The 12,534-nt window shown below is 33.6% G+C and overlaps 1 protein-coding gene across 1 annotated transcript; it reads right to left on the bottom strand.

Moving 5' to 3' along the window:
- Window positions 1–1,071: 1,071 nt before the first annotated feature.
- Window positions 1,072–11,689, bottom strand: LOC121125616 (transcriptional regulator ERG homolog). The gene is made up of 4 exons (XM_040720802.2): window positions 11,312–11,689; window positions 11,146–11,229; window positions 10,843–11,080; window positions 1,072–3,103 (listed from the first exon to the last, which is right to left on the bottom strand). Exons 1-4 carry the CDS (start codon window positions 11,322–11,324, stop codon window positions 2,512–2,514), a joined length of 927 nt encoding a protein of 308 aa, XP_040576736.1. The 5' UTR covers window positions 11,325–11,689; the 3' UTR covers window positions 1,072–2,511.
- Window positions 11,690–12,534: the final 845 nt, after the last annotated feature.

Genomic DNA, 12,534 nt, shown 5'->3' with positions numbered 1-12,534 from the left:
GGATATACCCGTATTATATATTCTATTGCGAATTATTAATGCTTTAAAGAAATCCATGATTTAGTAATACTTGCCGAGAGACAACATAGATACTAAGACTAACTCGCTAATCCTCTTCTTCACCTTTTTTAAAGATATCCGTATTCAATATATGTTCTCTCTTTTTCCGTTAGTACAATCATTCCTTTTTTGGATTTGTATTTTTATGCTGGATTTTCGAATCGACAACCTATACTTTAAAAAAAAAACTTCGAGACACGGGGAATCGATCTTGTTTTATGAAAAAAATCAACTTATTAGCGAAAAAACAGACATGTCATCCAGAGCCCAGAATCAGGTCTAATAAGAGTATAACATAACTTTATTTATGTAACTCCGAATTCTGAACAACTTTTATTTTAAGTCTAAAGTCGGTATCTGTCTCTGTTTTTGAAGCAAATGCCCTGGTTATACAACTCTTTCTCAACAAAGGCCTTCAGGGAATCAAATTTGTGGCGGGGAACATTGCAGGCCTTGCTCTCCTTGAAGCTTCATATTATATTTTCCAGGGTTGAGGCACAAATAAGAAGGCCAGAACTCGGTTAGGTTTTCCTTGCAAAAAAAAACTTGAGTTCTAATGTCCAGACTTTTTTCCCAAAAGTAGTCCTCTTCGGGATACGTGGCATCCAAGCAGGGCTTCACAACCTCTTTCATCGTATCATCACAGAGTGATGGGCTCAGAGACAATATACAATATTTACACGTTGCATTTTTACCTTTATTATCGTTCTTTGTCGACGGATGCCAACCAATAGTAGAGCGTATGAAAGCTGATAAACTTCAAAACCATTTATCATTAATAATTCAACATTAATTGCAAGTAATAATGAAGCTCTAATTACCTCAGTACCTAACCCTCTACATATATTATTGAATTCTATTATATAACGAAATAATTAGACAAAGAAAGAACACATTCTCTGACGTCATGAGGGATCGTCTTTACCGGATTTAATGACTGACAAGTAGGGTGGAACTGGACTGCCAATTCCTCCCAATACTGGTATTATAATTAATTGATTTACAATGTTGTTTTTATGTATATTAATTTATTGGTATGTATGTATGTATGTACTGGATCTATAAAAGATGTTTCATTAAAATAAAATGATACAATTTATTTTGAAAAAATATATAACATATTAAAATAATAGTTTAAAAAAATGATAATAACTAAGGAAATGAACTTAATAAGGAGGAAGACCCTATGAAAAACATTCATGCTGTAGGAAAAATAAAACAATCGAAATGAACAAAAATTATAGAAATAAAAGTCTTTTAATTGTTGAATGAAAGCACCCTGACTCGAAGACTGAGAAAGAAATGGAAATGAAAAATCGGAGAGGGATAAAAAAAAAGAAATGAAATGAAATCATCACTTGAAAGACTTTTATTTTTGTCGTCTCAACAAAAAAGATTTGTAAAGATTGTAATTTGATCCCGAAAAAAATTAATATGAATGAATCAATGGAATTAAAAGTGGAGCTGAGGTGCCTCTTGGTAGGTAAGTATTAATACTTGGAATGAAAGCAATGCTTTGTTTTTTTAAATATTATTATAACCGTATTATGTACTTTTTTTTTTTTTCTAATTACAAAAATAGAGATCATCCTGTAATCTTATAGGTTGAAGGAGAATTCTTACTCTGTATGGAAAACACAGGACAGAACAAATTTATTTTGAAAGGCTGCAATTTATTTAGACCTCGACAATTTTCCTTTTTATAAATGAAGAGCTTCTGCAAAGAGCACAAACGTTTCTTGCTGATGGGACATTAAAAATTAATTGTAGCATTTTTTTGGGCTTGAAAATATATTTTGATAGAGTGAAAGTAATGTTATGAAAAAAATCCAATTTGAGAGATTTTCGTTGAAATAATATACATTAAAAGGCATTTTTTTTTAAATAAACATTGAAGGGTTAAACATATGCGTAGGAGACGGGGGTAAGACATGTGTGGGGGGGGGGTTATTGAAGTATCAAATAATGGGTCAATTGCCTCTCCAATTGAGAACAAAGAAATATTCGAGCAATATTTTGTCTTACAAAACCGTCACACAAAAATGTATTTTCTACAAAAAAAATGTTCTAAAATATTCAGGGAAATTTTTTTACCTTCCCTAAAAAATATAATCATTAATTTCAGAGTCCACAAATCTCTTCATTTTGAAAAGGAGAATTATTGAGGTCTTGAATCTAGTCTTTTAAACAAATTGTCAATGGATTCCGTTCCAAAATGAATGATGCATTCTGTCGTTATGTAGATGTAAGGATTCACCTAAAGTGAGCAAGGGAGTTAAAAGGGTCAAATAGACATCTATAATTGTAGTGGCGACATCTACTTTCTTTATCCCTCTCCCTAGTGAGTTGTATTTTGACACAAATACGTATATTTATCGATGTGAGGCACAGAGGATGGAGGAAGAGAGGCTCCAGAGAGGTGATGCCGCATTCCTCCTCCACCCCCATTACTCAAATCCCGACATAGACTGGATGAAAAATCAGAGAGTTTGTGATGATGTAGACCCACTCCAGATACAGGAGAACTGGTGAGGGGTGGCGGCGGGGGAGTTGGGACTGATGCAATGCGCTGGGTGGTGGACCAAGGCCTGTTGAGTCTTTGTTCGATAACGAACTGTTATTGTTGTTGGTAGTTGTGTTATTATTATTATTGCTAATTGCGGAACCATTGGAGTTGTGTTGGGGAAGAGTCTGATGCTGCTGTTGCTGCTGTTGTTGCAGAGGAGAGCAGTAGATGGAAGACAGGTTATCCATGGGCGAGGAAGAAGTCCCTTGTGGACCCCAGTAGGGATGACCCGCATGTGGCGAGAAGAGACTCTGTTGATGAAGGCCCAGATGCGATGAGAGTCCGTTGAGTTTTGCGCAGCTAGGATAATTGCTGGAAGAAAAGAGTCCGGAGAGATCTGAGGTTGCGTATTTGTAGCTAGAGGCTGCCGTCTCATGTCCTTGGTTATGACAGGCCTGCATGAGGGAATGGAAGTCGAATTTGTAAGCATATCTCTTTCCGTGTACCTTTGTCATTATGTTTTTATCATAGTAGTACCTAAAATTAGAATGCTCAGTTTAAAAAGAGTATCAAAATGACTCGGAGAAATGAAAATCTCCAAGGAATTACGTATTTTTATTACAAAAAATGCTATTTGCTTTCCAGAAAGTCTTTAAATATTTATATGTGTTTGTGTGGTATACATAATATTAGGATAAATTTTGATGGTGTGGGGTGTTGGAAAGGCGTTTTTTCCTGAGATATATTATATGGTATGTAAGAACCACTGATCCCGCGTACATAACTCCTCCTTCTTTCTTAACGACACAAGAATAGAAAAGTAAGGAAAGGAAGCCAAGACAAAATAAGAACAAGAGAAGAAAATAAAGTTGTACACAAAGAGAAGAGAGACTGAGAATCAGAGAGAGAAATAGATTTAAAATCATCTCAAAATACTTTATAATGAGGTATAAACATAATACCTTCTTTGGTTAATTCAATACGAAAATTGGGGAATCATGACTGTTTCATTACTTCAAAAAACAAATAAATAAAAAGAAAGAGGGGGGAAGGAAAAGAGATCAAGTCACGTGGGATCACTTAATTCTTGATTATTATTGAAAAGTATGTAAATACAGAGTTACAAGGGATAATCCCCCACAAAAATGTTCAAATAAAAAGGAAAAATATAAGTCAAAAGGACGAAGAAGAAGAGAGGGGGGAAAAAACATGGCGTAAGTAATCCACCTCTGACATTCTTAATCGAATGTTTATATCGTTCTTATCTGATTTAATACTCTTGAATGTATGTATAAAAATTCATATGACTGACTGGTTGGCTATTTGGTTAGTCATCATGATTGCTATTCATCTGTTATTCCTCTTATTACATATATATATATAAATATATGTACAACTACCCTGATCCTCATCAAGAACAAACGTTTGACTACTACTCCTGACGCGTGTCGTTCTTTATGTACATATGTTATGTACTCTATGAGAAATAAGTCACTTTTACACTCAATTTGAAATTGAGAATGCAAACGGGGGGGACTCGTTTGACTTTTGATCATTAATAATTATGCGAGCTCTACGAGTTTTTCTCTCTTCCTTTCAAATTTATTTGATGTCCCTTTTACTCTAGAAGGATGTACATCTCTCAGATTAGTGAGAGAAGAAAGAAAGTTATTCTCACGTAGGATCTGAGTGATTTTTGACCTCCTGCTGAGAAAAGCAACGGCTCCCCTAGAGACTCATCCTACAACTTATTTTTTTATTAGTATTATCATAGCATGTTTTATATTATTTCCAATAAAGGAAGCTGTGAAAGCATCCATTCCACACACCGCCCCCCACCTTCCTCCTCCAAAGAGAGAAGATGATTCAAAGGAAAATCATTGCCAATTATATCATTTATCTTCTTTCATTCCTTTGAATCCAAATAAAGAGGAAGAATTATAATAATGGAACAGATATCTAAAAACACTGTCCCTCCATATTTATTTTCTCCCTTTTTTCTCCCTTTTTTCTCCCTTTTTCTCTTCTCCTCTTTTTTTTAAAAAAAGGGAGAATTTTGACAAGAAAATATTTCGATTTAGGCTACTATACTCCTTCAAATACAAAAATCGTTGGAATTAGCTAGCACAAATATATGTTTGCATGTCTTCCATCAAATCAGGGATCCTTATCAATAATAACTATTGGTCAAATTTAACCAGCTGAATAAAGAAAATATAATATAATATTGGGTTCACAATTTGACTTGTGTCAGGAAAAAAGTGGTGTGAGGATTTGAGGCTTGGATGCTCTTGGAACAGAAAAAGAGAAAATAATAAATAGGTTGAAGCTCCTTTTATCGGACAGTCACTGCTTTGGTGTCATATTCCAATTTAAAAAGGAAGGATTTAAAAAAGAAAAAACTGATCAACTCTTCTCCAGCTGTAGTAAGCCTTTCAAAGATATTCTTCAGATATACGCCGCCTATGAGGGGAAAACGAATTGAAGGATTTTTAGAAAGGCTAACTAAATTTAGAGACGAGTTACGAATTGTTGGAAGTTCACGGAAGGAATTTCAAGCTATTTCTAACTAATCTCCTCATTCAAATAGCAATTTGATGTACAGAAATCATAACTATATATTTATGTATTCAAAAAAAAAAGAATTTACTCTAAAGTAATGGTTAAGAAGTTTTAAATTATATCAATTACAGAGCAGAGATGTTCAAAATGAACGTGCTCAAATAAACTATTCGTATACAACATAGAAAGTACGTTATAGAATATAATTTTTAGTAGATAATGGCAAATATCTAAAGTATTTATGGAAAAAAATTGCACATATGGGGATATTGAACTATGAAAGAAAATGTTATGTCAATCAAAAAAACCTTTAGATCAGACATGGCCAATGCATGAATTTGACAGCCAATACAGGGTAGATTGACAATACAATCTATGTATACATTCTCATTTCTTTATGATGATAAGTATGTGGCCCGTCAACACGAAAGGAAATCTAAAATGACTTTTCTCAAAATGGAATCAAGTTTATATTTGTATTCTTCGATAAAATGTCTTTCAAATTCTATCAACAAATTATTCAAAAAATCCATTCTCACCATTAAAGAGTTAGAAATTGATCAATTTGATTGAAAAGGCGATATTGAAACCAAATTATTTGGTTTAAAGCAAATAAAGTATCTTGAATAAAATTAAGATGCGCATAAAATATTTTATAAGTCAGATAAAAAAATGCATTGATCTTTCTTTCAAGGCTGTTTTTGTGCTTATTCACCACAACCATAAGGAGTGCATTTAATTTATATTGACATAAAAATAGTTAATATCAGATGAAAAAGATTGGTTTACTTCCAAAAGTAGTGAGGCTGCAAATGTAGTAAACCCTTCTTAAACACAAAAGTTCCCATCCTTGCATTAAATATACTTGAAAACAAACAAGGCTATCGAAATAAATAAGGGTTTCTTCATGACCTCTTTGTAGGTAAAAATAATTCCCACCCATATTCAAGCATCCGCCTATCACCCATGGTGCAAGTACAATAGTTTGAGAACCACTGATCATATAAAGTCCACGGAAAAACACAGCAAACGTGGTGGGACAATACAAAAAAGTCCTGAACAAAAAGTAGGAATGTCTAATCTATTTTTTTACTTAATATATAGGTGCATAATACAGGCCAATAGTGTTGTGTCAGTCCTAAAACTTATAAAGTTATGTCTATGATGACGTCACCCAATTTTTTATTTTTTTAAGATCATTTCTAGTACTGACAGTCTGAAGAACTGGACTGGACCGAATAAATACCCTATAATAATTTCCTAGATATATTATTTGAGTCAATTATGGTAGTATTACTCCCATTTGGGGGATGAGTTAGGATACTTAGGAATTTTAGCAATTGTTTAGAGCCTTTATTACAATTAAAATACTTGTGTGTGCCCCGAATTGGTCCCTTTAAAGGCATACTATCCATATATTTCTCATCCTTTATTGTGTCAATCAATTTAGTCTACTTTAAGTGCAATTTGCGGGAACCTCAAAGGGTGGGATAAGAATCATTCGTCAAAGAATACACTCTATTTTGAGGGTCATCATGTTTCCTACCTTGTGTCTTAACAGGGCCGCATATAGAAGGAAAAGCTCTCGTAAAGATCACTAAATAAATGAATAACAATAACAACTTAATAAATTATTCACGATTTAATGAGAAGGGAGAGTCAACCCATCTTCAAACAAGAGAATGGGGTGAATAAATAATAATGAACTCCCAATTGAGAAGCATATCTAATGGTTTGAGTGAGTGAGAAAGATTCGAGGTCTCTGGGAATCCTCTTTTGATTATTGTTCTTCCCCCCTTCTCCCCTTTCATTAACCCATTGCTGCGATCAATGACAAAGAGAGAGAGAGAGAGAGAGAGGCAAAGGAGAAGAAGAGATAAGTAAATAATAAATAAACAGCTGAAGGGGGGGGGGAAGAGAGAAAAACACTGTTATTTATGGCAATCTCTATTTATACGTACACATAAATCTCTTTTCATGTATATACATACATAAGAACGAGAGAGTTAATTAAAACGTTATCAGAGGCTTTTTATTGTTTAACGTCTAAAGGATAATAATGTTGAGACGTTTGGTTGATACATGAGCTCTATATACATATATACCTCGAGGTATAATTACGTGAGTTAAGGGGGTTAAAAAGGGGTGTTGTATGACGACAAAACCAACCAGGAGGTGAGGGGTGAACCTTCAAAGATTCTCGATCAAACAAACAGTTTTTTTTATTCTTCGTCTTTATGGTTTAACTCTCTATGAATATTAATGGATACATATATGTATATTTCAATATCCAGCACAGAATGACTACAAAGGGATTCAAAATGATTTACAGATAATCCATTTATTGAAATCCATCCTATATCTTTCATTCCTCAGGATTTAGGGACTATTATAAGGATAAACGATCATTTGATCGAATAATAAAATGCGTTAGATAATGTAATGAAAGTTGACACCCGGAGCCTCAGTCCTGTACATATTCCATGTTCGACGCAAAAGGGTGAGACAACTTGCTGCCTCTCAGCTTGAAAAAGCTTTGAGCTTTTCTACACAAAATACAGGGTTGTGCCTGGATACATTCCACCGATTGGGATTGTCTTTTAGCGGAGTTGAAGCCGCTGTAAGACTGTGCTCCTAGCTTTTGATGTATTTTTGTGGTTTTATGGGTCTAAAACATTGGTGGAGTTTGCAGGAGGGATCCCCTAACCCTCTAAATGTATTTGATGAGCATGTATATTTTATATACTTAGTATGTTTGGAGTTCCATCATCCCTTCAAACTCCAAACTCTTGCCCTTGATTCAGACCTCAAGACTAAAGCAACAAAAGTCAAAACTTGATGGTTGCGAACGGATGGGTCTGTTTTCAGTTATTTCATATGTTCAAACCTCAACTGCTCCTGTTGGAAGGCATTAGAGTCAAGTTCAAAGGGATCTACGTTGTATTTTATTGTATGACGTAACCTTCACTCCGAAAAGAAACAGGCAAAAAGGCTCAAAATCAGTTGGTAGTGATCCTTTATTCTTCCAAACATAGGAGTTACTCAACGTTCAGAACACTGATTATGGAAAAGACGGGAAAACATCGAGAGCTGACGACAAAAACCAGTGTAAATTATTGTGTTAGTGTGCAATTACACTAAAAAATCCAGCATAGCAATTCAATAAAATAATGCAAAAATAAGTTCCGCAAAAGAGTAACTTTTTGATTAAATATACTTACATATATTTGTTAGTAGATATATTTACATGTCTGAGCAATCGTTTTGCCCTTATTATGAATGTTATTATTATCTGTTTTTCTTGTTTTGTAATTTTAAACACGCAATGACCTCTCTCTCTCTCTCTCTCTTCTATTATTTATTTTAAGCACCTGTCTTATTTAAGGAATTTTTGATTTGCTTTCTAGCAGAGTCAAAGGGTTCATTCATTCATTTTGTTGAATCAATGTGTAATTAATGAAAACGTATCGAGGTTAAATACATATAAAATAGGGCTTCTCATTTTCCGGGGAACAGATTTTTTAATTTTGGGATCCCGGGAAATAAAAGGATCCTGCTCGTAAATAAGGAATAATATAAAATTAAACTATTTCTTTTTATACTTCCCAAGGAATTCATATATTTTCAGCTAGTCTTTAATAATTCATGAGTATCATATTATCTAATAGTGGACGGTTGGATTTAAGTAGAGCTCATAGGGCCCAGCTTTTTGGAGTTCTATAGCTCAATTCAACCCGTAGTAAAAAAAACAAAACAACTTAAAGAGTAAGCAGTTGATAGTGCTGAAATACACGGACTAAAAGTCATCTACCGCTTTGTTAGAGCCCCTCTGCATGTAGCTGTTATTATGAAATAATTAATTGTATGAGATCCCGGGGAAAGCATGTTTCTTGGGAATTTGTAGATTAGAATCAATCCCTATGAAATCGGTTGAATGAGGTTCATGCCCCAACTTTGTCTCAAAAAGATGTCCTTATTTTTTTGTACATGTTCTGTATCAACATATCTGCGCAATTTCATTCAAATATATTAATACGAACCTAAAGCACAAAACCCATGAAATTTTGGAAAAAGTGACAAAACTATAAAACTAAATTTATTGATTTTTTTCAATGTGTCTTATTATATTTTTTTAATTTTAAAATCAAAATATTAAATAGTGCACATTTATAGTATTAAAAAAAGGAGAACCATTACTCTTTTCGGAGGAAAGAAGAAAAGGCTGAGAGATGTATTAAAGGTCAAATCATGACACAAAAGAAATCCCGGGAAATATTTAGATCCCATTAGTATAAATATAAGAAATACAATGAAATTTAAGTATTTATATATATATTTTAAAATGAAATTATTAATTTTAAACTATTATCAATTGTCATTTCTATCATTATCACAAATATTGGACGAGTCGGCTTTTGTAGAGCTCACGGATTGGGCTTTTAAGAATTCAACAATTTTTTTGATTTGTTTTAACTATGTATGTGTAGTTTATGAACCATTTACCTAATACATGCACAATGTGTTAGTTTTTTGGGGTTGATTCCTGGTTCTCATTCAATTTTTCAAGTATCAAACGTGCTTTATATCAGGCACTTGTGTATATCAATATATACACTGTGATTAGGGTAGACTAGGAACTTGTAAGATTGTTCTTGTAGTAAATTTCCATCATCACGAAGAATGTGAAATTCGTTTTTTCGTATCAAATCTGGTTTTGGATATATTTTGATTTATATTTTTGGTGTATTTTTACCCCGTCTTAAAGGGTTGGAGTCAACTTTTGAATGTGAAAAAAAAAAAAAAATATTCATCCAATTTAATTTTTATTTTATTTATGCTGATTTGAAATATGTGCTTATATTTTATGTGTAATCGTCCAATTCTAAGAAAACATCATTTAAAGGTCAAAAACCACTGTTTTTGAAGGGTTTGGTTTAAAAAGGAATAACGCCTGAATTTATCAATTGTTTTTACGTCAAAGGAATTTATTGGAAGCTTAAATAATTAGGATTTTATTTACAAAAGATTACTTGATTGTAGAAGGTCCATTTCAGCTGCAATATTGATTTTGTTAAGGCATATATATATATTTTGAAATAATTAAATGCAGGATTACCATTCTGGGATAATTATTTCCTAGTAATTTCCTGTGGGTGTAAAACTCTAAAGAATTCTGAGAGAACAGGATCCTGGGAGATGAACCCTAGTAAAAACATATACTGGATATTTAAAAAAAAAAAAAAAAAAGTTTCGATCCCTATGGGTTTGTGTGACTCTCTAAGATCCTTTGACACTTGTTTTGTTTAGTGCGTTTATTTTCTTCAAGAGCAAAACTCACTCAACTCTTCTTTATAATAAAATCCCCATCCGTAATGGAGGGGGAAGGGGTTGATGGGAGTGGTGACCCAAAGTTTTTGTTGTATTATGGTGGAAGTGACCCAACTTTTTGACATTTTTGTTATGTATATAACTGTCCAACTTTTCTACATTCATTTAGACAATCTCTTCAGATCTGTCAAAACAAACTACTTTTATCACTGGGAGGCCAAGAAGGAGGAGTAAGAAAGCAGCTAATATTCCAAAGTCCACACTAACGTACACACCTCACTCTTAATCTTTTGTATTAGACACTTGACACATTTATAAATTTGTATACCTTTTCAAATTCTCACCAAAAAATAAATAAATAATAATAATAAATAATCGCAACTTACCTCAAAGCTCTTGAGAGTTTATCATAATTCATATTGGGTTTGGACTTTCTCTCTCCCCAACGACGAGCCACTTCATCCGGATCCGTGAGTTTAAACTCTCCATTGGTTCCCTCCCAGGAAATAATCGTGGAATTGGATGTATCTGAGAGGAGTTCAAGAAGGAATTGCCATAATTGAATCTGTCCACTCCCTTGTGACACGAGCCCTCGACTTGTGCTTGAGAGGAGTGAGTAGGGATCTGGAGAAGTTAAGGAAAAAAAAAGGGTTTCTACGGGTTATTTGACTATTAAAGTGTTTTCTTACCGTTGTTGGAGTCAGAGCGTACAGCCGAAGATATTTGGGAAGATGATGCATATGGAGATGAGTCCCAACAGGATTTCCGAAATTCTGGAGATTAGAAAGGGGAAATAAGATTAAGTATTTTAGGAAGAGAACGGAAATATTTAAAGACCAGAGGGTCACTGCTTACCATTGTACAACATGTTGAAGAGTCCAGAAAAAAGTCACAGGAAATATCTCCTCTTCTCTTTTTTTTTTCTTCTTCTTCTCCTCGGGGTATCAAAAGAGAGAGAGAGAGAGAAAGTAAAAAGGAGGAGAAACGTTCGTCTTTTTTGTCGCGTCGTGGAGAAACAGATAAAAAGAAGTTGAGGGCTTTCTCTCTGCTATCTCTTTTGGTTGAACAGAAGGGGGACAAAAAGGAGCGGAAAGAAAGAAAGAGAAAGAGAGGAGAACCAATGAAGGGCCCTACCATTTCCTGACTCTTTGAATGCGCTTTTGCGCCTTCCTTCATTTCTCCACAAAAAAAGTACGATAAATAAAAGAGGAGACAAGATAAAGAAGCTTACAAATAAGAAAGTGGGAAAAAACAGAGAGATTTAATTTAATGATTAAAGAAAACCGCCAGTTTATGAAGGAAAAATTCAATTAAAGCCCCTTTGATTTGTATGTCTTTGTATTTGTATTGCACCATCTACATACATATAATCCTATTCAAAAGTAAGGCACATCCTGGGGTTGTTTCAAAGGCTCACAAAGTGAAAAAGGACTTTTAGCAAGGCATAACTCCAGAGATTCGTAATCAAAATCCTCTATTATTTTGACCTTGAACTCTATAATATTTTGTTTATATATATAATAACATAATGCAATGAACCCTTGGCTTGTCAAAGGGCAAGTTACCAAACCAATCGAGCAAATACAGGTAGAAAAAATGTCCAAAATGTCTTTTAAAGTACATATGTATAAAATGACTGGCCTTTTTGGTGGTGAGGGAGCGAATCCGATCAATAGGTCGATTTCTTTATTAATTGTACATAACTAAAGTATTTTTTGTTTATTGGCTTTTACATCGAAAAGGCATCAAAGTAACGCTCAAAACTTTCTCATTTCCTGGGAAATTGTTTTTGAGGGGGATCCACTTAGTACATGATAAATACTCTTAATTTTAAGTATTTCTTTTTGTGCTTTCAAAAGAAAGAATACATGTCTTTCACATCATATATTCTCAACCCTCCTTTTTAACATAATCACTATTAATAGGTCACGGGTGATAAATTATTCTTATTATTGCACTTAAATTAGCCAAAATATATCGTCACAATAAAAAAAATGAGAAATGAATGGATTTTATCTAAGGAGGCCCATATAAGATCAAATAAAGGCATAAAAATATTGTCTAGCAAAACATTGTAT

The sequence above is a fragment of the Lepeophtheirus salmonis genome, chromosome 10 (genome assembly GCF_016086655.4).
Source record: "Lepeophtheirus salmonis chromosome 10, UVic_Lsal_1.4, whole genome shotgun sequence".
Lineage (NCBI taxonomy): Eukaryota > Metazoa > Arthropoda > Copepoda > Siphonostomatoida > Caligidae > Lepeophtheirus > Lepeophtheirus salmonis.
The sequence above is the reverse complement of the archived record's forward strand: the minus strand, read 5'-3'. Positions and strand labels throughout refer to the sequence as shown.